General features: G+C 41.0%; 1 protein-coding gene across 10 annotated transcripts in view; it reads right to left on the reverse strand.

Annotated features, from left to right (window-relative positions):
* Positions 1-4,286: 4,286 nt before the first annotated feature.
* GIT2 (GIT ArfGAP 2) overlaps positions 4,287-20,179 on the reverse strand; it is a 46,074-nt gene continuing 30,181 nt past the window's right edge. For 5 of the 10 annotated variants that reach the window (XM_016125029.2, XM_016125033.2, XM_016125030.2 and 2 more), the window contains 6 exons: positions 18,478-18,726; positions 16,785-16,874; positions 12,800-12,882; positions 12,007-12,195; positions 8,115-8,178; positions 4,287-7,584 (listed from right to left, as the gene is read on the reverse strand). In XM_016125029.2, the coding sequence (XP_015980515.1) occupies positions 7,372-7,584; positions 8,115-8,178; positions 12,007-12,195; positions 12,800-12,882; positions 16,785-16,874; positions 18,478-18,726 (888 nt within the window). In that variant the 3' untranslated portion in view covers positions 4,287-7,371. Of the gene's footprint in view, positions 7,585-8,114; positions 8,179-12,006; positions 12,196-12,799; positions 12,883-16,784; positions 16,875-18,477; positions 18,727-19,282; positions 20,071-20,179 lie in introns of those variants that run through there. The other 5 variants (XM_016125031.2, XM_016125035.2, XR_001594459.2 and 2 more) reach the window with 3 other exon arrangements.

Genomic DNA, 20,179 nt, shown 5'->3' on the forward strand with positions numbered 1-20,179 from the left:
ATCAACAAAGGACTACTGTTCAGACCATATAAAAACCCCTACGAATAATAATAAAAACAAAAACAAAAACAGAACCTAATGGAATATGGATAAATCCTCAATCAGGCACTTCACAAAAGAGGAAAGAAATTTAAATGGCTAATAAACATGAAAAAGCACATAACCATATTAATCAGAGAAATGCAAATTAAAACTAAGAGATACTACTACAAACCCAGTGGACTGGAAAACTAAAATGGCTTATTATTCCACTGTTGACAGATGCAGAACAATGCGAAATCTCATATTCTGCTGGTACACCACTTTGGAAAATGGCATGAAAACTGATACAGGTGTGGAGATGCACATACTCTTATGACTCAGGAGTTCCACATCGAGTTATAGACCCTACATAAATATAGTCATACATGCACCAAAAGACATACTTATCATAGCAGTTATTTTCATAAATGCCAATGATTAAAAGTAACTGAAATGCCCAACAATACTAGATAAATAAATCAGGGTATATACATTCAATCAATACTACAACAATACTACACAACAATGGAAAATGAACTAACCAGAGGTACACACATTGGCTTATTTGAATCTCACAATGTTGAGGGAAAGGAAAGACTACATCAATAGGGTTCCATTTACATGTTTGAAAACAAGCAAAACAAAAGCTCTTAGAGGTTAGTGCACATGTGTTGAACCAAACACAAGGAAGCAATTAGTACTAAAGTCTAGGGGAAGGAGGAGCCCATGGGACCTGGGTAGTGGGTATACAGATGGCTATGACATGGATGTGTCTGATACATTTCTGTATTTAGAGTTCACAAGTGGGGGCAGAAGTGTAGGGGTGAAGAGCAATGGCTGTGGCCCAAGCTGGATGGGGTTCTAGTCCTGACATGCTACCTCTTAGAGGCCAGGTGACCACTCTTTGGACCCCATTCTTCATCTGTGAAATGTGAAGAATGACAATGTGCAGATGAGGTAAAAAAAACTACAGAAAGCTCAAAGCTCAATTGGACCTATTTTTCCTGCCAAGAGGATGCCACTTCACATCCAAGAAATATCTTGTCTATGGGAGAAGCATCCTTTTTTTAATTGAAGAAGGAGATCAGACTCAGGTTATACTCCCTCTCAACTGAGTCAGGCTCCCACACCTAGTTGGGGGAACTCACCCCCTACTCTTGAGGATGGGGCGGACCTCCCTCATACTGTGCCCTAAACGGAGGCCTCCTGCTTCTAGTAGCAGGCACAGGGCTGCTCCTTCCAGAATGGCAAACTTGGGGTGAGTCAACGTGTCTGTGAAGGCTCCGAATCACTGAGATGGTTGAATTAGGCAACATCGTCTACACGCAGAGCAGTGTTACCAAGTGTCTCAATTTGAAACAGAAAAGATAAAGAATATTTGTGGCAAAAACAAAGAATTGGAAGACAAAACACAAACTTGGCTACCCAGGCTCTATTTTAAGCCCCCCACTTCCCACCCCTACTCACAAGGCAGCCAGAATGGCATCCCACTTCTCCCTCCCACCTTACCTCTGCTGAGGTCGAGGCCATGGCCATTCCTCATTCTCTCCAGCTTCCAGAAGTTCTGCCATCAGCCATGTTCCTTCAGTCCTCTTTATCCTGGATAGTTCACCATGCCAGTAGAATGCTGTGGCTAAGAGCACAAGTGTTGTGCTCTAACTTGCTCTACCATCACTAAATGGACTCCGAGGGCTGAGCCTCAGTTTCCTCATCTGCAAAATGGGCGTAGTTTCAGTTCCTACTTTAGAAATTGTACTTATCCCAGTGACTGCACACAGTGAGTGCTCATGTTAACTCAGCCCCCCTGGTCTGAAAGGAATAGGGCAGGGTAGGGTGGGGAGGTATTGAGAGGTCCTGGGAAGGAGAGGGCTGGAAGAGGGAAGCAGATGGCAAGATGTGGCGCAAGGGGAGGCTAAGATGTTAATCTTAGACCTCAGGGTTGGGGAGGGTGGTCCACGTTAGATTTCAGAACTTCCTGTTCCTAACTTGTTTGGGGGCTCATGAGGAAAAACAAGATCTGGAGGAAAGATGAACCTTACAGGCCTAAGCCAAGAGAAATGGTAAGGGGTAATTACTTGGGGGTTCTGAAAGGGAAGGGGAGGGAAGAGCTGGGTAAAGTACAGAAGGACACAGAGAGGTCCATTCTATAAGGTTTAGGGGGAATGGGGGGGCCTGAGATGGAAGAGGGAAAAAGGGGAAAATGAGTTCTAAGAAGGGAAGGTGTTGGGAAGGCGTGAGTGGTGAGAAGAGGGATTTTGGAGGAGAGAGGTGTGGGTCCTCGAAGAAAAGCTGCGTTTGGGAGAAATGGGGCTGAGAGGTTCCTAGTATGTTTAGAGCAGCAGTCTCTAACCTTTTTGGCATCAGGGACCAGTGCTCCTATGAGAATCTAATGACAACCTGAGGTGGAGCTGAGGGGGTGATGCTGGTGCTGGGGAGTGGCTGCAAATACAGATGAAGCTTCACTGGCTTGCCAGCCGCTCATCACCTGCTGCGCTGCCTGGTCCATGCTCCAGGTATTAGGGACCCCTGGTTTAGACAGTTTAGAGGCCTGGGAAGACAGAAAGCTGTGTGAGCAAGTGCCTAGATGTAGGAGAGGAAAGATAGCCATTGGACAGGATGAAGCAAGGATTCACAAAGGCCTCTCCTGTCCCCAGTGGCCCCTAACCTGGGGACCTATTCTGTGGAGAGCTCACATTACTCCTGTAAAGTAATTAGAGTCTGACCCACCTCTTGTGGCTGACTTCTGGCTAGATGGCTGGCTGGCAGAGGTGGGGACCACGGTCTCCTCTGTTTGGCATCCATAGGCCACAGGGACTGGCTCCTGGACAGTGTTGCACACAGCCTGCTAGGCAATGGGTCACCCTCAGGTCTGAGCTGACCCTGTGGTGAAGCCACCCCAACTCAGCCCCATGGATAGGAAAGTGCTACTCCAGGTACCTGAGAGCCAGAAGACGGTCTTTCCAGTTGGTCACTCAACAGGTGCTGGAGGGATTCTGGTGCCTGGGGCTCAAGGATGAGACAGTCTCCATTTAAGGTCCACATGCAGACTGTGCCCCATTTATCCAATAAAGCCACACATTCACATAGTCACATATCACTCAGTGGCCTACTCTGATCTAGAGCGTCAGGGGAATGTAGCCACCCTGAAATTTCACTTCCACATGAGGCCACATTCTCTGGGGTTCCTTATCACAGACCCCGATAGGGTCATGAAAACCCACTTGGCTGATTAAGACAAAGTAGGCTAACAGTAACTCACATGCTCCCCTCTTCCTTCGATGTGGGACATCACGCCTTTGAATGTAAACTTCCTCATCTGTACAATAGGAACTAACTCCTCCTGCTTCACACCCAGCACAGCGTCTGGAGCACAGTAACTAATTAATGCTAGTCATAATTAGAATTATAAAAACATGTTTAAAAGGAGCCAAATTGGGGGGAAGAGGAGCCTGGAAATGGTCTACGGCAGTGCTTCTTTTCAGAGTGTGGTCTCAACCAGCAGCAGCAGCAGCCCCTGGGACCTTGTTATCAATGCAACACCCAAGCCCCACCCCCGAGCTCCTGAACCAGAGCTTAATGTTGGCTGTTTCAGCAAGCCCTTTTGGGTGTATGCTTGCTCATTTGAGAAATCTTGCCCTCAGAGGCACTTCTGGGTATGAGCTGGCGGGTCTGACCAGCTAGTACTGGGTCCTCAGACAAGCTGTATCACACAGTGAACATGTTCCATCTTCCCCAGACTTCTTGCTTGGAAAGACATCTGTGATGACAAGGTCCTACCCCACCTTTCCTTCTGTTTGGGAGAAGAGCCCCAAGTCACCTCTCCAAGACAACTGTTGGGGACTGAGGGTGGTTCTGATGAACTCAGGTATAAATCTATATTCTATAGCCTCTCGTGTGAATCTGCACAACGGGCCTTGCTCTGAAAGTTTAAGAGACCAGTGGCCTTAAGAGACTAAACTAACTCTACAACCAGGTCACTTGTGCTTGGCTGGCTTTCGCTGAATTTAAAAAGTTAAACTTAAGAAGTAAATATACCATAAGATACCTGGAACTGATATCCTGATGCAGGGTTTCTTTTAATAAAGCTATCTGCTAAGCTCAGAGAATGAAAAAGGTCATCATTCCTGTAAACTGACAGTGTTCAGGGTGAAAGCATATTTAATACTGTCTCATTAAAGATGGGGTTATGTGAGAACTTTCTTGGAACTTTGACAGAGTATCTGTAAATATCAACTAATTGATAGGAAACAAAGAATTACCACAAAGACACTTATAGAGCCTGTTTATTGCATAACTAGCAGGCACAAATTCCAAAACGATTTTACAATGCTTAAAGGGTTGTACGATACTTACAGGAATAGAATGTACACTAAAAATGAAAAATAAGTACAGAATAATGGGTGACATGGATAAAACATCTGAATACAAGGCATTTCATTTTTCCTATGCAGCATTTTCTTCTGTAAAGACAAGGGTGACCTTCAACTGGGACGAGGAAAGAACGAAAATTGTTTGGAAAGCTCACAGTTGCTGTGGAGGACAAACATATGCTAGTCTCACTCTTGATTCTATAGCTTAAATTGCTTGAGGAATTGGATAACAGCTCTTGAGTTGTGCGTTTACAGTTCCAATTATATGAAGTGCTGTATTTGATCTTTGGGCCCAAATTCATTGTTCTTTGGCAAATAAGAACTATTTGCATGTTGAGGCAGAAGATGACATCGGTTAAAGAAGCTTAGGGGTGGAGCTGTCTCCTCTTCAGCAAGTGCCAGTTTGTAAAGTGCACCTCTGTCCTACCTACCAGCTTTAAGAGGGGGATGGGGAGTTGAGAATAAAAGGCAAAAAAATGACATTCCAGAACACAGACATTAGTGCAAGGCTATGGAACCCATGTGCAAAAGGCAGTGAACAACCGTTCAGACAAGGTGCGATTTGCCAACAGGGCCAGAGAACTTCCCACACCAGATCTCAGATGAGACTGAGGCAATGTGCAGGGCACTTGAAGAGAAGGACGACTTGCAGCCCTCCTGTCGCCGCACGTCACTCCGCTTGGGAACTTCTTTCCAGAGTTTTGGCACTGTGAGTTAACAGCAAATTTTTGTGGTGTTCTTACACTTGTTGAAATGCTTTGTTGGTCCCCAAATTCTCTGACTTTCACTAGGGGCACAGAAACAGTGTCCTCTATTGCAGGACTTTGAATACTCAAGTGAAGACATTGCTTCATCCACTAGATGACTCATTATTCAGAAGCCTGTCTCCCCCAGGAGGCCAAGGGCACCAACTCAAAACTGCTGCTGAGCCTTTCCTGAAGACCCCACATGGAGCAACAGGAGGGCAGGCATTTGCAAAACAGAGGAGGGACAGCTAAGTACTTGCAGATGGTGCTTGAACTTAAAAGTAGAAGACATTCTTCGAGAAGGCATCCCCTCGTCATCCGATGGGAGCGTGGCACTTAGGGTTGTGCAGACAAGCAAGTGGATGAGTCTTTTGGAGATGTGGACCCTTTCCCCATGCTACTCAGTGTAGCAAAACTTGGCAAAAGCATCCATACACAGTGACTTGGTAAACCAAACACCATCGCGGTGCTCCTCTCATGACAGCTTACGGTCAGCTACAAAGGTGATTGTGAATCAAACAGTTCTGTGAAAATACAGGCTCATTTAACATGTATTTAGGCGACTTTGATTATTTTGACTCCTTCACATGTGTAAATGAGCACGATGGGACAGAATATATGGGTAAAACATAGACTAACAGCAACTTAACACAAAGTAGGGTGGCCACATTCCAGGTAAGGCTGAGGCCAAAGCAGGTGTGGCCAGGGAAGCCAGGCCCTCACACTGCAGTCTAGAGGGCCCTAGGGCAGAGGCTGTGAGCTAGCTAGCAGGCTAGAGAACACAGCTCTCACACATGTGCACTTGAAAATGTTGAGATCAGTCGCCAACATTTAGAAACACGGATGGCACAAAAAACATCCAGATTTCTGGGGTCTCTTGAGAAATGAAAGCGCTGGCAACCCCAAGCCCACTTTTGCACCTGGCTCACTTTATTCATCTTTGTCACTACTGCCTGGCCCCTCTGGTCTAGGTCAGGGTCTGAGCCACACCCACAAAAAACTGCTGCAATAACCCACAACAGGAATATGTTTTAGCATTCAGAACAAGAAAGGTCTCCTGAACAACTGAGAAAACTCAGTATGTTCCAGAACTTAAATCTACTCTTTCATAGCTTTGGGATAGTAAGTAGTCAGTCAGTTTGCTCTAAGGAATTCTTGAAAGTCGATGTCTAATTTTTAAGTACCAGCAAGGTAATGGCGGAGAAACAAACTCAGATGGTTGTATAAATCTTACCTTATAAGAGGTCCTTAAAGGAAATGAGCTATGTGAAGCAGGTTGTGTGAGAAAACTTTAAGTGGTTAAAGGAGTAACCGAGTTTTGGATGAGAGGTACAATACAAGGTCAGGGAGTAGATTATTTCTTTCCTTGGTTTATGGCAGTGATAGTGGAACGAGGTGGTAGAGAATGAGTTATGGCCTGTGGTACTGATGTTCCTCTTTGCTGTACGTCTGGAATGAAATGTCAGGTTTCCTGTGGTAAGGCAAGAGGAGTGGACTGCATGTGACAATGTGGCGGTGTGCCTACCTGGACATGGCCAAATGTCACACGACGTGGAGGATGAGTGCTTATCTGATGCGACAGAGACTTCAGGATGATAGTAAAATAGAAAGAGAAGATCAAGATAGAAAAATTAAAAAACATCTGACATGATAGAACAGTTAAAAGAAATGGAACAATTCATTGTTTGCTTTCAAGAGAGACCATTACACTATTTTTAGAAAGCAGCAAAATCCTGTCTCTACATAGATGCTCAGAGATACTCCAAACTTAGAGATTCTTGCAACAGGGTAGAAAATTCACTTATTGCACAATGCTTGGTAGGAAACAGATTTTTTTTTTAACCCAACTCTCTCAAGAAAATGTTTCACTAAAAATTATCTCATTTATAGTTTTAACCATAGTCAAGGAGTTTAAAGGGCTAGAAGAATTCTAACAAACTTGAAACAATGAAGCTATGCTTTTGGATGTCTATGATCATTAACTCAACAGTCACTAACAGCACAACAGAACATCAGAAAGTAAACTGGCAAACAGGCACAAAATAAGGCAAGTGGGTTAAATTAATAGTTGAAAATTTGTTAGAAAACATGCAAAAATAATACTGAGTTTTTTTTAAAAAAGTTTTAAACTTTCATTAAATGTTTGTTTCTATAAAAATTGGATGAGTTCCATGTTTAAATTTGAAACTGGACTTTGAAAAGCCTAGAAAATAGAAGGGCCAGCACTCTACTATTCAGTTGTTGTTCTCTTTGGTGGTGATAGTGACCAGCTGTTTGGCGGCCTTGGCGATGTCATACGCACACTGGATGACCTGCTGTGTGACCAGCTGGACGTCCGTGGGCGGACTGGAGTCCCCTGGGAGGGTCTTCTTGCACTCTGACTGAAGTCGGTAGGCACTGGATGTCAGTAGGCGAAGGGAAGTCCTCACCATGTCAGACTTGGGTTTCTAAACAGAAAACACAGCTATTCACCAAGAACTGCAGGGTGGACATCCAAGAGCAGAGACAAGCATTCCTCTGAAAACAACTTAGCCGGTTCCACAGTGACCAGCCATTTTTGGCACTATTTCACAGGAGGTGCTCAGAACACTGAAAGCATTGCAAACCAGAGTGTAAGAGATGCTCGAGCACTCTAACTCAAAGGTCAAAATGCGTGCAGTGTCATTTTAGTAGTATGTGCTATACTGAGGCTGTTTTTAATTAATATTAATATTAATTAATATTAATCCACGTGGAAATATTCCATGTGAATTTTTATTCTATTAATGTTTTGCTTTTTGGGCTCTGACACTATTATCTTATTACAACCAATATCCATGTAGAACAAAAATGTTTTAATGCCCAATATGACATATGACTATTCACATATTTAAGACTCTCTGTGCTACAACAAGATTAATATGATGTGAAAGTCATAAAGAAATTTCTTGCAGTTTGTCTAAAAGGATCTGAACCAAGCAAGTAGGAAGTGACTTACTTTGGGGAACAATGCTGCCATTTCTGTAACAGCTACATGTATCCTCTCTGAGCAGGGAATATAACTGCAAAAATATTGAAGGGGTTATTCAAAGACAGTAAAAATAATTCAGAGACAGAGAACATTCAGAGGCTAGCACAGGTTCCACTGATGTGTTCTTAATGAAAGAATTGAGGCCACGGCCAGCCTGCTGTGGATCCCACACAGATAGAAGGCACTTGGTTTTAAAGCAGGGTCCCCATGTTTTTTTGAAAGTTTATTCAATTTTATAAAAAGTCTCCAGGTATGAAACACAGGCATCATACACTACTAGCCAGGTGAGGCCGCAAAACAGTTAATCTGTAATGATACTCATTTCTCCTCAACTTGGACATTTATTTCTCATGTGTTTCATCTTCCTAATTTCTCAAAAGTGAAACAGGGATTTCCATGCAAGAGTCCCCAGAAGTTAAAAATAAAGGACTGAAATATATTCCTCCAAAATGGAGCCTACACCTCAACACTCACATGTCTTTTAACCAACAGACACTTCTAAATTCTTTCCATTCAATGCATTTGAATTGGGGTGTCAAAAGTTTTACTTTGAATAATGAGGAAACACTGGGGTCAGCTTCATATACTTGTTCAAACACTTATCCACCACTTTCTCATGAGGTCGCCATAACTTTGTAGTAAAAGGCTACGAGCTCAGTCAACATTTTGTTTGTTGACAAGCTCAAAAAAGACAAAACATATTAAATTTACCTGTCCTCATCCTTTCTTCTAGGCCACATGACCTCCTTAAGGGTCCCTAAGATGACAGCATGAGAAGGGAGCACTGGCTACATGCCAGGTTCCATTCTCAGTGCCTCGCAGAAATTCATGTAATCCTCCCAACGGCCCTATGAGGTTGGTACTATTATCGAATCTATTTTTCAAATGAAGAAATGAGTCCTGGAGAGATGGAGAACTTGTCCAAAGTCTTACAGCTGGTAAGAGAGAGCTTAGCTTAACCCTGGCCATAAAACATCTGAGCCCGTAACCCTCACTGTCACACCACAGGCCTCTCCAGGAATCAGAGAGGTAACAGATTCGCATTTTTTTTTTTTTTTTTTTTTTTTTTATAGCAAGCCTCTTTCCACTGATGACTTTTGATTGTGACTTCTTAGGTGATGAGAACTGGAAGAATTGAGACATTGGTTTCATTCAGAATTCTTAAACTTAGTACTGTGACAAGCGACATATGGGGTTTTTTCCCTGTACCTTAAAAATGTTAGGTTTCTGCCCGGAGTAGTATGCATTAAAATGTGCAGAGACAAAAACAAATTGAAGATAGTATTAAGTGACAGTTCTTAAATACCAGAGACAGTTGTTAAATTGCCACCAGGCCTGGGTTCTGCTTCTAGAGGTGACCCACAGAGCCCAGGAGGGAAACTGGACATGGGAAAGGCACTTTAGGGGCCTGTTTTTATTTTACTGTGTTGGGAAATACGGTGTGAATACACAGATTTGGTCTTACACAAGAATCCACATGGTGTGTTTTAAAACTTCCCTTCTAAGATACAGAACTGAATGTCATTCAGCATCCAGCCTAGCACTTAAAGCCCTCAAGTGACATTCTTTCTCAATTTTTTAAGTCTTGAAGCTGACTTCTGTGTAGACTGTCATCAGCAACCTCTGTACTTCATCTTTTAAGAAAACCAGCATCAAAACTATTTTAATGAAGACTGCCTATATTTTAATAAAACCATTACATTTCAAGAAAATGGTTTATATTATCCCGAAATGCCTTCAAGTGGGAGATCCTTTTACATTTGTGAGCAATTAGAACCATATACCATGTAATAACAAAAATGCCAATGGCATGAGTTATTTAACTTGCAAACATGAAAGGGCAACAACTCATCTGGTCACATAGAGAGAGAGAAAGGTGATGTCCACAGTGACCACTCTATTGGACATCAATACATCAATGTATCTTGAACCAGTATGTCCATTAATACCACATTAACTGAGAACCACACCGAAGAGTTTTATGTTTTTCTGGGTAGGGTTTTCATTTTGACCCAGAAATATGATTCATCCTTTTCCCTGCTATATAGAGAAGAAAGTTTTTCTAAGGATCTCTCAAAATGTCCTTCACTACAAGATATTTTGGAAAGTCTTCAGTAAGCCATGAAAGAAAGTACACACAGGTTACTAGGAAAGTCCTCCTCTACCAGAGGGCGTTCATGTTCACAACTTCGAATTATCCTTCCTTTTGTGCATAGTATGTAGTAATCCTTAACTGTGTGATTCTGTGTGTGTGTGTGTGTGTGTGTGAGAGAGAGAGAGAGAGAGAGAGAGATTCTTTGAGTCTTAAAAAAAATCAGATTGTAAATGAAATTGTACATTAAAAAAAAAATCCCCAAAATTGTACCAAGCAATCTTTGAAGCCAGAAATGGGCAGATATTTATATTTTTGACAACTATCAAAGAGAACAATGTAACATAAGCACATTTTTTTTGTTTGTTTGAAACATAAGCATAGCACTTCTAAACTGGAGGAAATGAAAAGTAAAGTACATTGTTCAATGGATGAGAACACTAGGAAAGGAGTTCATCTGGTATCGAGATTACTCTAAAGACTGTATTGGTAAAGCTGAAATATTTTGCTCTAGTAATAAGATAATGAAGTTGCTTGTTGCCAAGACTGAGTTGTATTGAGCAAAGGGACTAAACACCTGTAGCATGTGATGCATGAAAGGTGCATGATAAAGAGGACACCTGGGTAAGGAGGGCGATAAACAGTTCTATCATTTTCCTGGAAGCTGAGAAATTGTGTAGGTCTCTCTTTCTCTGAGGATCCTCTAATGGTCCAGCCATGAAGACTCTTAGTCTTCAAAAAACACTAACTCTTCCTTTCCTACCCAGTGGGAAATAATAACACTGGGAAAAGTCTGAGTTGTTTAAAAAAGAGAAAAGATAATAAAAGGAAGGTTAGCATGGCAGGGACAGGAATGCAAAGAAAGTAAGAGACCAGTGCATCTTTACATGGAAAGAACAGAGAGGAGAGAGAAGGAGCAGTACTCTGGTCCTTAAACAACTTTTGTTTGTGCAAGGCACGAAACGAGAAGTTCTTCACTGAGGGCCCTAAACTCTGCTGACCTAATGAAAATAAGAAGATTGTTCTTGGGTTTTGATCAAACTCTTTCACTTTCTTAAACTTGACAGGATGATGTTAAACAATGTTTCATGAATGTGTCCAGATCAGGCCAGCCACATGAAACTAGGACAACACCCAGGACAGTTAACAACTTACCCAAAGTTCTTAGAAAACAAAGGAGTTAGAACAAGAGCCAATCCTCTTCCTACGGTAAGAAGTAACTCTGCTGGATATGGTTTTGCTCAAAGTGAGCAGACTCTTTTTTCATGAGCAGAGAGTTACTTGGGTAGTGATTTGATCAACTTTTATTTGTAAACTGCTTGTTTTTTAGATGTTCACACATAGACAGATAAGAAATAAGGTTCATTTCAGGATACCTTTTGTCAGCAAACTTGTTCCTAGCTACGGAGATTATAGGCAGCAGCAGTGGCGGAAAGAATCAACTACGAGTTCTCAGGCAGCTTCTCTGCCCCTCTGCATCTAGAACTAGGAATATCACGACCCCAACTACACTACAATTCTGTTTCAAGAGACATTTATTTTCAGAGCAATTCATAATAAGATGAAATTGAAAACACGATGTAAAAAAAAAAAAAAAAAAAACACCCAAATTTAAAAATTTGTTCTTGAGCCTGTTATGTAAACCTGCAATTTCAAAAACTTTTAAAATCAGCACACTGAAAAAATAATCCCTGTTCATAACTGGAGCAGCATCTCTTCAGAGCATGTATAAACATTCTCCCAGGCAGGATTTTCAAGCCCCCTTACCTGTCGTGTTTATTTTCTTGGGCAGCTCTTAAGAGCTCCTGTATGTTTTTGGTGATCTGCTCAGTTTTCCGGATGACGTCTTCGGTGCTGGGGAGAATGGGGCTTGGGGCCATTGGGGGGTCTGCTGTACCTGGTACTGAGCCATCACCTTGCCACACCATACTCCTCTGCCTTCCCTTCCTGCTTGACCTGTGAATATTAAAAAAGTGGTTGAATGCAACAGGTGTTTATCAGCTGCTTCTCTGCTTCTATGAGCCACTGCATGTGCATCTGCTGAATGCACAAGTATGCTGCTTTTGTGGTTTCCTTTATCCTGTCTGCTCATGGTAAGGCTGTTTCATCAACAGGCAGCCACAACTCATATGGAGGCTTTTATTCTACTATAGGGCTGGAAAATATGACTCCCGTAGAAAGGGTAAAGATGGAAAAAGGAAGAGAAAAACTGGAAGAGGGAAGGTATGTTGTTATAAATCCATTCCTAATTGAGCCAGTTCCTTGGGGAACAAATGCAGAACATAACCAAACATCGACTAAAGAGAAGTACTGATTTTAAGCACATTACAGAGACCCAGACATGTGCACAACATGTCGATAAAAGAAAAAAAGTCCCTGTGGCAATAATGGGAAAGGAGAAGAGGTGTGAACTATGAACTTATGCCTTAAAATTTTAAGATCTTATGGGTTTGAAAATAGAAAACAGGAGTGCAGGGGATGAACTGCACCTCCTGACCATGGCCTGCTAGGTCTCTGGTTTAAGAGCCCAACCCCTGGTACATCCTTCCTGCAGATGTACCCCATGTCATCTGGGTCCGTGTCATTGGGAGTGTTGTCATAGTCACTTTCAGGTGTGCTGTTCTGCTTCTCCAGCCTGGATGCCTACAAGAGAGAAAAGGTGACCCCCATTAGTTTAGAGTACAAGATATTTGTTGGGGACCTTCCCCAGGAATCATTACCTGTTAGGCTCTAGGGTTTTCATGTCCCAGATCTCATTTGGGACAAGAGCCAATCCTTTATTGAAAATTTAGTAAAAGATGAACAATGGATCCAGAATGGTTTCTTTCCTTCTTTGCACCATTTTCTTCTTGGCTCAGTGGCTACTCCATAAATAGATTCTTTGTACAAAGTAACAGACACACAAGGCAGCACACCCACATTTAGTTCTTTAAGGAATACGAGTTTACTAGAATGAGACCTATTTAAATAGCAAACATGACAGCACTTACAGACTCATAGACCTTTAGCGCTGGAAGCTACCTGCAGATTATCTAGTTTAACACCAAATGAGAAAATGACTCACCCAAGGCCACAGAGCCAGTAGAAAAACAAAACCAAGAACCCAGGTCTCCTGTATCCTGCTATCTCCTGTATTCCACGCCTGGGGCTCTGAGGGTCACCTGTGCTCAAAACATGTATGGCTCTCTCTAAGAACTACCCTCAGAGATAGTTTATGTGAGCCACACACACAAAAAAACAGTATTGTTAACATGTTGTTTGTGAATCAGAATGGGTTAACCCAGTCTGACACTTAGTTTCCAACTGCTTTTAAATGTTTCCCCAAACATCTAACCCTCAAAATACAAAGATTTGGGACAACTGTGGAGATTGAAAAAAGGTACAGATTCAAAAGAGGAATCCTAAAAATATTTTGAGCAAATGGCAGCACTGCTAAATACAGGGCCTCCCAGGGTAACAAAATTTGAAGGGGACCACATTCCTTTGATGGGGGTTATTAGTTCCGGAGTATTGTTTTATCCATACTTTTTGAGAATTTCTTTATCTAGAACAGAAATAAGTGGAAGCTGATTTAAAACCTAAACTGATTGACTTGCAAAATACAAACAATTTCCAGCTCCGTGCCTTGAATTTAATACCAGTTAATCAAACATGTGACTAAGGAATTTTATGATGCTACAATAAAATGTTGCTAAAGATATAGGTGTATAGTTGATCCTTGAACAATGTAGGTGGGAACTGCACGGACCCATTTACATGCAAATTGTTTTCAATGGACCTGCACGGCTCAATTGACACATGCAGTTCACACCCACATTATTCAAGGGTCAACCCATAGTTGAACATCTGCATACATGAAGGGCCCACGTTAAGTTATAAGCATACTTCTGAAAGCAGGGGCAGTTGGTGCCCCCTAACCCCTGTGTTGTTCAAAGGCCAACTGTAAATTCAGAGCTCTGTTTAAACATATAGGGACCTATATTTTCATCCAAAAAAGTGGCTACTTTAGAGTATTTCAGTTTAAGAAAGTCTACCTAAAATCTAATATTTGCTCCTTACTGATAATGCTGCCTGGCTCTCTGAAGGACCTATGCAGATAGGCAAGACAGCCAGGCCCCAGGCGGGGAAAGACTACTTATTTACATCACATTTTGCTTACTAGCTCCATGGCCTCTCTCTTTCCTCTCCCAGGGCAAATGCTCTCTTTCTCTGTCTGCTGAGGTCTTTCACATTCCCCTAAATGATCTATTTGGTCCTAGCTACTAGAACATAAAACACTTGCACTGGGCTCCTAAATTCAATATGAACTTTATCTACACAAGTTCATCTGGCAAATGATTAAAAGTATTAGCTTGGAGCTATATGGAGAGTCTGTAAAGCTAAGTTCTGTAAAATCTACAACTTGTAAGATCCCTTTGTTTATATTTCTTGCCAGCAAGCAGTTATGCTTCACTTGCTGCCTTATTTTGATGTGGCTTTTATGAATCAATCAGTGAGATACTGGCGACTGGAAGTCTAGATGGAAGACCAAAGGCAGGCATCGTATCCAGTACAGGGAACAGTGAAACCAGGCTCTTCCAGAGGAGATCCCCAAAAGCCCCCAAAACAAAAATCCACCTTACCTTTCACAAGGAATGTCTCACTAATCTTTAAATTCCTTTTCCTTTAGTTTTTATATATATACACACACACATGGATGAGTGCATATGTGTGTGTACATACACACATACATATACATAAATGTAATATAAAAAACTTGCATTTAAATAATTATTCTGGAAAATTCATCCAGAACTGCTCTAGTAGAAAAATCTAGAAAACAGAATTAGCCCAGAAAAATCTCACATTTTTATAATAGATCTTTTTGCCCTCCTTAATGTAAATTTGATACTTACAAATCAAATGCATTACCCCACAATGATGGAAAGTACCAAGTTTCATTTAAAATTTTAAATGAGTAATAACTCAAATATCTAATAAAAGTACTCAGGAAATGTTTCTCAAGTGGTGAAAACAACGTATAGTAGTAAACACCTAGAAAATCAGTTACTTACACATTAAGTCCTTCATCGTTGTTGAACAAAATATACGTACAGGATTTCAAATTAGCCAGCATTTAATTTTGTGAAAATTACTGTAAACATGCAGAGCTAAGATCTATTAGTTAAAAGTGCTGCTCTTTCAAAGATGTTAATAGAAAAGTTATCATATAGCTGGTGCTGGTTCAGTTTACTTAACAGAGTTGCAGTTTTCCATGAAAATCTAAACTCATAAGAAGTTGCTAAATGCTAATCTTAATTGCTAATCTTGTATAAACTCTTATCAGCAAGCAGTCCTTGCAATGATTCTCGAAAGTAACAGAAAAAAATATTTTTAGAAATTTCACAGTGGACAAAAGAAGTTTACTTGACTCTTCTTAATGAAATTTCAAATGAAGTATTTCGTTTCTATTAATTGTCCCTTAGTTTAACTAAAATGTTGTAATAAAAACACTGCAGTTTCATTTCAGGACTGCTCAGAAGATTAAGTATCATAATACCAAGAATTCTTTTTAATAGACTACTTCAAAAGTGCAGAAAGGAACACCCAAAGGGCCTTGATGAGACTTATGGGACTGGCAGTGGGAGAGAACTAGTCTCCATTGTTCCTAATGATGTAGAAGAATGGACAAAGGCCAAGTGCAAATCCCACTCACTGTGTCTCTAAAGGTACTTTCTCTCCTCTCACCTTAGTTGCATTCCCCATTAAAAAAAAAAGAAAAAGAGTGAGTCAAGACCTGAATGCAGGTCTTCAAACTTTCCACGACTTCCCCAGCTTGCTGTCATGTAAACTTCACGCAAGAAAGTATTTTTTAAATTGACTGTGCCTTTGGGAACAGGGATGTCATCTAAGTCCCTAAGACCCTTTCACTGGCTACTCTTAAAGAAGCATACCTGAATCATGTACTGTTACTGGGAATGTAAGTTATACACCAGAAAACTGGACTTGACCAATAAAGTGAACAGCTTCATATTAACAGCTGCCTACACCTCCAATGCTGCTTTGTGTTGCAATGCTGACGTGAGATGCAGGGAAGGCGAAATCTTGGTTTGTCGAATATGGTGCTGACATAAAATATGTCAAGAAGTTTAAAAAAGAGCACGACGTCCTAGTGTTTCAGTTAGTCCAAACGTACTAGTTTTAATCTGATAACTAAAGCTCTAAACAAATTTGACAGATTTGCCCAATTACAATATTTAACCAGCAGCCAGCTAATTTTCTGATTGTTTAAAAAGACAGTATGCTCAGAATAAATGTTATAGGGTGAAATGAAAATTGTGTTAAATAGTAATTGAAGCTGGGCAATGTGGAGTTAGACAAAAGGCAGGCTGCCTCCTACAGGCGTGCGTGCGTGCGTGTGTGTGTCTGTGCACGCTGCTGTGCTGTGAGACACCAGGAGGGAAGCTCTGTCTCATGCATGACAGAGGACAGGAGGGCCAGAAGCACAAAGCACCCAGGAGCACTGCCCCTCCTCCACAGAGCAGACCAATCAGAGTGTACTTAACCCTTCGGGTGCTTTCATCCCTCGACCAGGAAAGTGTAGAGGGGAAGGAAGGCAGAGATGAAGAGGAGGTCACAAGCGCACTCCTCCCGATCTGGAAGGCGAAAAAGAAATACGCTCGGAAAAATACAAATGAACAAAAACCCTACCTACCACCTACCCTGACTTCAGCCCAGATTTCTCAGTAAAAGAATCCTAAAAAGCTACTATGTGAGATAAGTGCTGAAACTTCTGTGACAGGTGGGCTGACTGCCATGCTAGCCAATGACAGATGCCCAGAAATATGTAATTCCTTAGTGAAATGCCTCCCAGAAATTACTTGGAATTCAATGGCTATTTTTCTATAACAGAAAGCACAATGCCTTGCATAATTTGTCAAATTCGCTAATAGTTTTTTAAAATACCCTTAAGCAAATATTTGTTTTTTCATTAGGACAGATAATATGAAATGAGAAACTATATGATTAAAAGTTGGTATACGTTACCAATCTTTGTAGTATGGATACAGAACTTTTGCAATGATATGATTCTTATATTCTAAATGTTTCTAAAGTGAAAAGTACACTGTGAAAATTTTAAAAGTTGCTTTTCCTACATTGTTTTCAGTTATACAAAAATATTCTTAACTTAGTTCAATAACACTCTCATTACACCAAATGTATCAAATCAATTACTTTAGAATGTTTAGCTCAAACAACTTAAAAGCTGAAGTAATAGACTCCCAATTATAATATAACAATGCTATAATTTCACCACACTAAAGCTTGACAAAATTAAACTAGGGTTTAATTTACTAGACCATATCCTTTCCATTTACTCTAAGAATTTTTTGGAAATCCTACAAAATTTGACTGATAAAAATAACTGATGTTCAAAAAAGTAAATATTACTCTCTGAAAAAACAGAAGTTCAAAACGTCTGTAATATTTTGTCAAAACAGGTTTTAAAAATAAATGAATTCAAAAGAAACATAACATTTGAAAACCTCACAACAAAACACTTATCCCATTATAAAATAAGATTGTTAGCAGCCTGTTACGCAATACAATCTTTGGAATATGACACTTGTAAAACTGAGGTAAAGTTTTCACACTTCATTCTTTTGAAATGACAGCAATTCTTTCTCCAAGAATGGGAGGAAGAGGATACAGAAGCTAAGCAGGCATGCTGACCACAAGTGCAGAGGATGAGGAGGCTCCTAGAACCCTGTGCGCCCAGGCCATAGATGACATCTGTCCAACTAGAAGCAGGAAAGGCACCCTGAATTCTAAGGGCTCCCTCTAGTCCATAACAGGGCACGTACCTGTCTACCTTGAAGAAGACGGCACTGACTTCTGCAGGTGACCTTTACAATCTGTTTTTGGTTTTGGAAGTGGGAGAGGAAGTTTCTTATAAAAAATAGTTTCAATACTGGTAGCTGGCTGGGAAAGATATTATAGATACAGTGGAGAAAAAGGGGAGAAAAACTGTATAAGAGCCAGAATCCCAGCCTTGTTGGAAAACTTTTGGCCAAGGGCCCTATGTGCTTGTGGGAATGCCGCAAGCATCTGCTGACATGTTAACACAGCAAACACAAGGACGACTCTTGTACACAATTGGCAAAGCAGAGACGTGGGGATATGCAGGTTCAGAAGAGGGAATGTAAGAGTCAGGCTGAACAGAGAGTAAATACTGGAAGCGCCAGTGATGTTACTTACGTGTGCAGGGAAAGGTTGGAGTCTTGTCCTGCTCTCTTCAGGGTGGTTCACTTCTCCCATTGGGAGATATGGTTTCTGACCTGATCCCGTCTCGTACATGGACATGGGCCTACTGCCCCGGGCAGATGGACGTCGCTTTAAGGAAGAGTGGTTGGAAGTATCTGTGTATTCAGAACCAGTTTGCACCTGATATATATTGGTTGTGGCCTGTTTCCTGAGGTTCGAATTTTCACTCTGGAGTGTCTGAAGCTGAAAGAAATGTTTGGCAGTGGGACTGTGTTTTTCTATAGCAAGCAGAAAAAGCAAACACTAAATAAATGCATATAACCACCAGCTTTAAACAACAAGAACAATAACAGCTAGCTAGGCTGAAAGTAAAAGGCAACTATCAATGATAACTCTCTTTTTCTAGAATGAACGAAACACAATCAACTCACTTCATCACTTAAGCATATTAACTAGCTTAATTTCTGAATGTGGAAATGTTGCAGTTTGGACTTTCTAAAAATGAAAAATCTAATCACTTAAAGACTGGTCATGGTGGACCTGGGAAATGTTTGCAGGCAAGCTGGACTCTGGATTATTCAAAGGCTGTTTCTAGCAAGAGCTTGAGAACATTAAGACATCGCTTAGGTAACTTGCTTTTCAAAGGAGCCCTGAGCAATTTGCAAATGCCAAAAATGCCAGCAGACACCATGGAAGCAGCACAAAGATAACTAGAATTGCTGCAAAGCAAGAAAGGCAGTGAAGTTCAGTTTATGAAAAATCTGATTAGCTACTGCTTCCCAAAAAGTCAACAAGAAAATTTATGATCAACAGGTTTTTATTACATAATACTCTTGATGTTTCAAACAATTTAGCACTTTAAAAATAGAGGGAACTGAAACATATATAGCAAAATATATGTTTGCTATATTAACATATCATGAAGAAAACTGGAGACCTACTGAACTATGTTAACATCTTCATTTGAATGCTCCACGTAGCACGCTCATTTCCTCTGGTGATCGATCAGCTTTCAGCCAGGGCCGGAATATGTGGCCTCTCTCTCCTTTGGCTTTGTCACCCAAAATAGCGACCATGATGGTGTGAGCTTTAAAACTCTAATCTACCTGGCAACACCCCATTTTAGTTAGATGCTGTCACTTGGAGACCCTGAATGCTCTTTGCACTCCTCACGTGCAGGCTGTTTCATGGTGTTTGATGAATTAGAGTTAAGGGATCAGCAAGTAATCGTGTTATTCTTTGGCGTCTGGCATTTTAACACAATCAACTGAGTCCAGTCTGCACAATGTCCTTTCCCTCTGGTGCTCCTTCATCTTCCATGACATTTTATGAGCTGGGTGTGGTGTGAGTTCAGCTGTCTACTCTTTGACAGAGATCGTAAAATCTGACCAAATTTCCCACCAGGGCCAAGGCTTAAGTCCGCAAGCAACTGTATTTGCACCAGAAGATCATTACATTTTCAATGGAAAACCCATTGTGTTTCCAGTGTTAGAAGTTACTTTCAATTTTTAGTTAGGAAGCACAGATCTGTGAAAAATACATCATAGTGGCTGCTCCTCTTCATTAATTAGCATCTTTTCCAAGCAACTGTTAAAATGTGAAAGAGCAGATACAAATCACACTACTTTGTCAAATATATATATATGTATATATACATATATATATACACACACACACATACACACACATACATATA

The sequence above is a fragment of the Rousettus aegyptiacus genome, unplaced genomic scaffold (genome assembly GCF_014176215.1).
Source record: "Rousettus aegyptiacus isolate mRouAeg1 unplaced genomic scaffold, mRouAeg1.p scaffold_m13_p_5, whole genome shotgun sequence".
NCBI classification, from domain to species: Eukaryota; Metazoa; Chordata; class Mammalia; order Chiroptera; family Pteropodidae; genus Rousettus; species Rousettus aegyptiacus.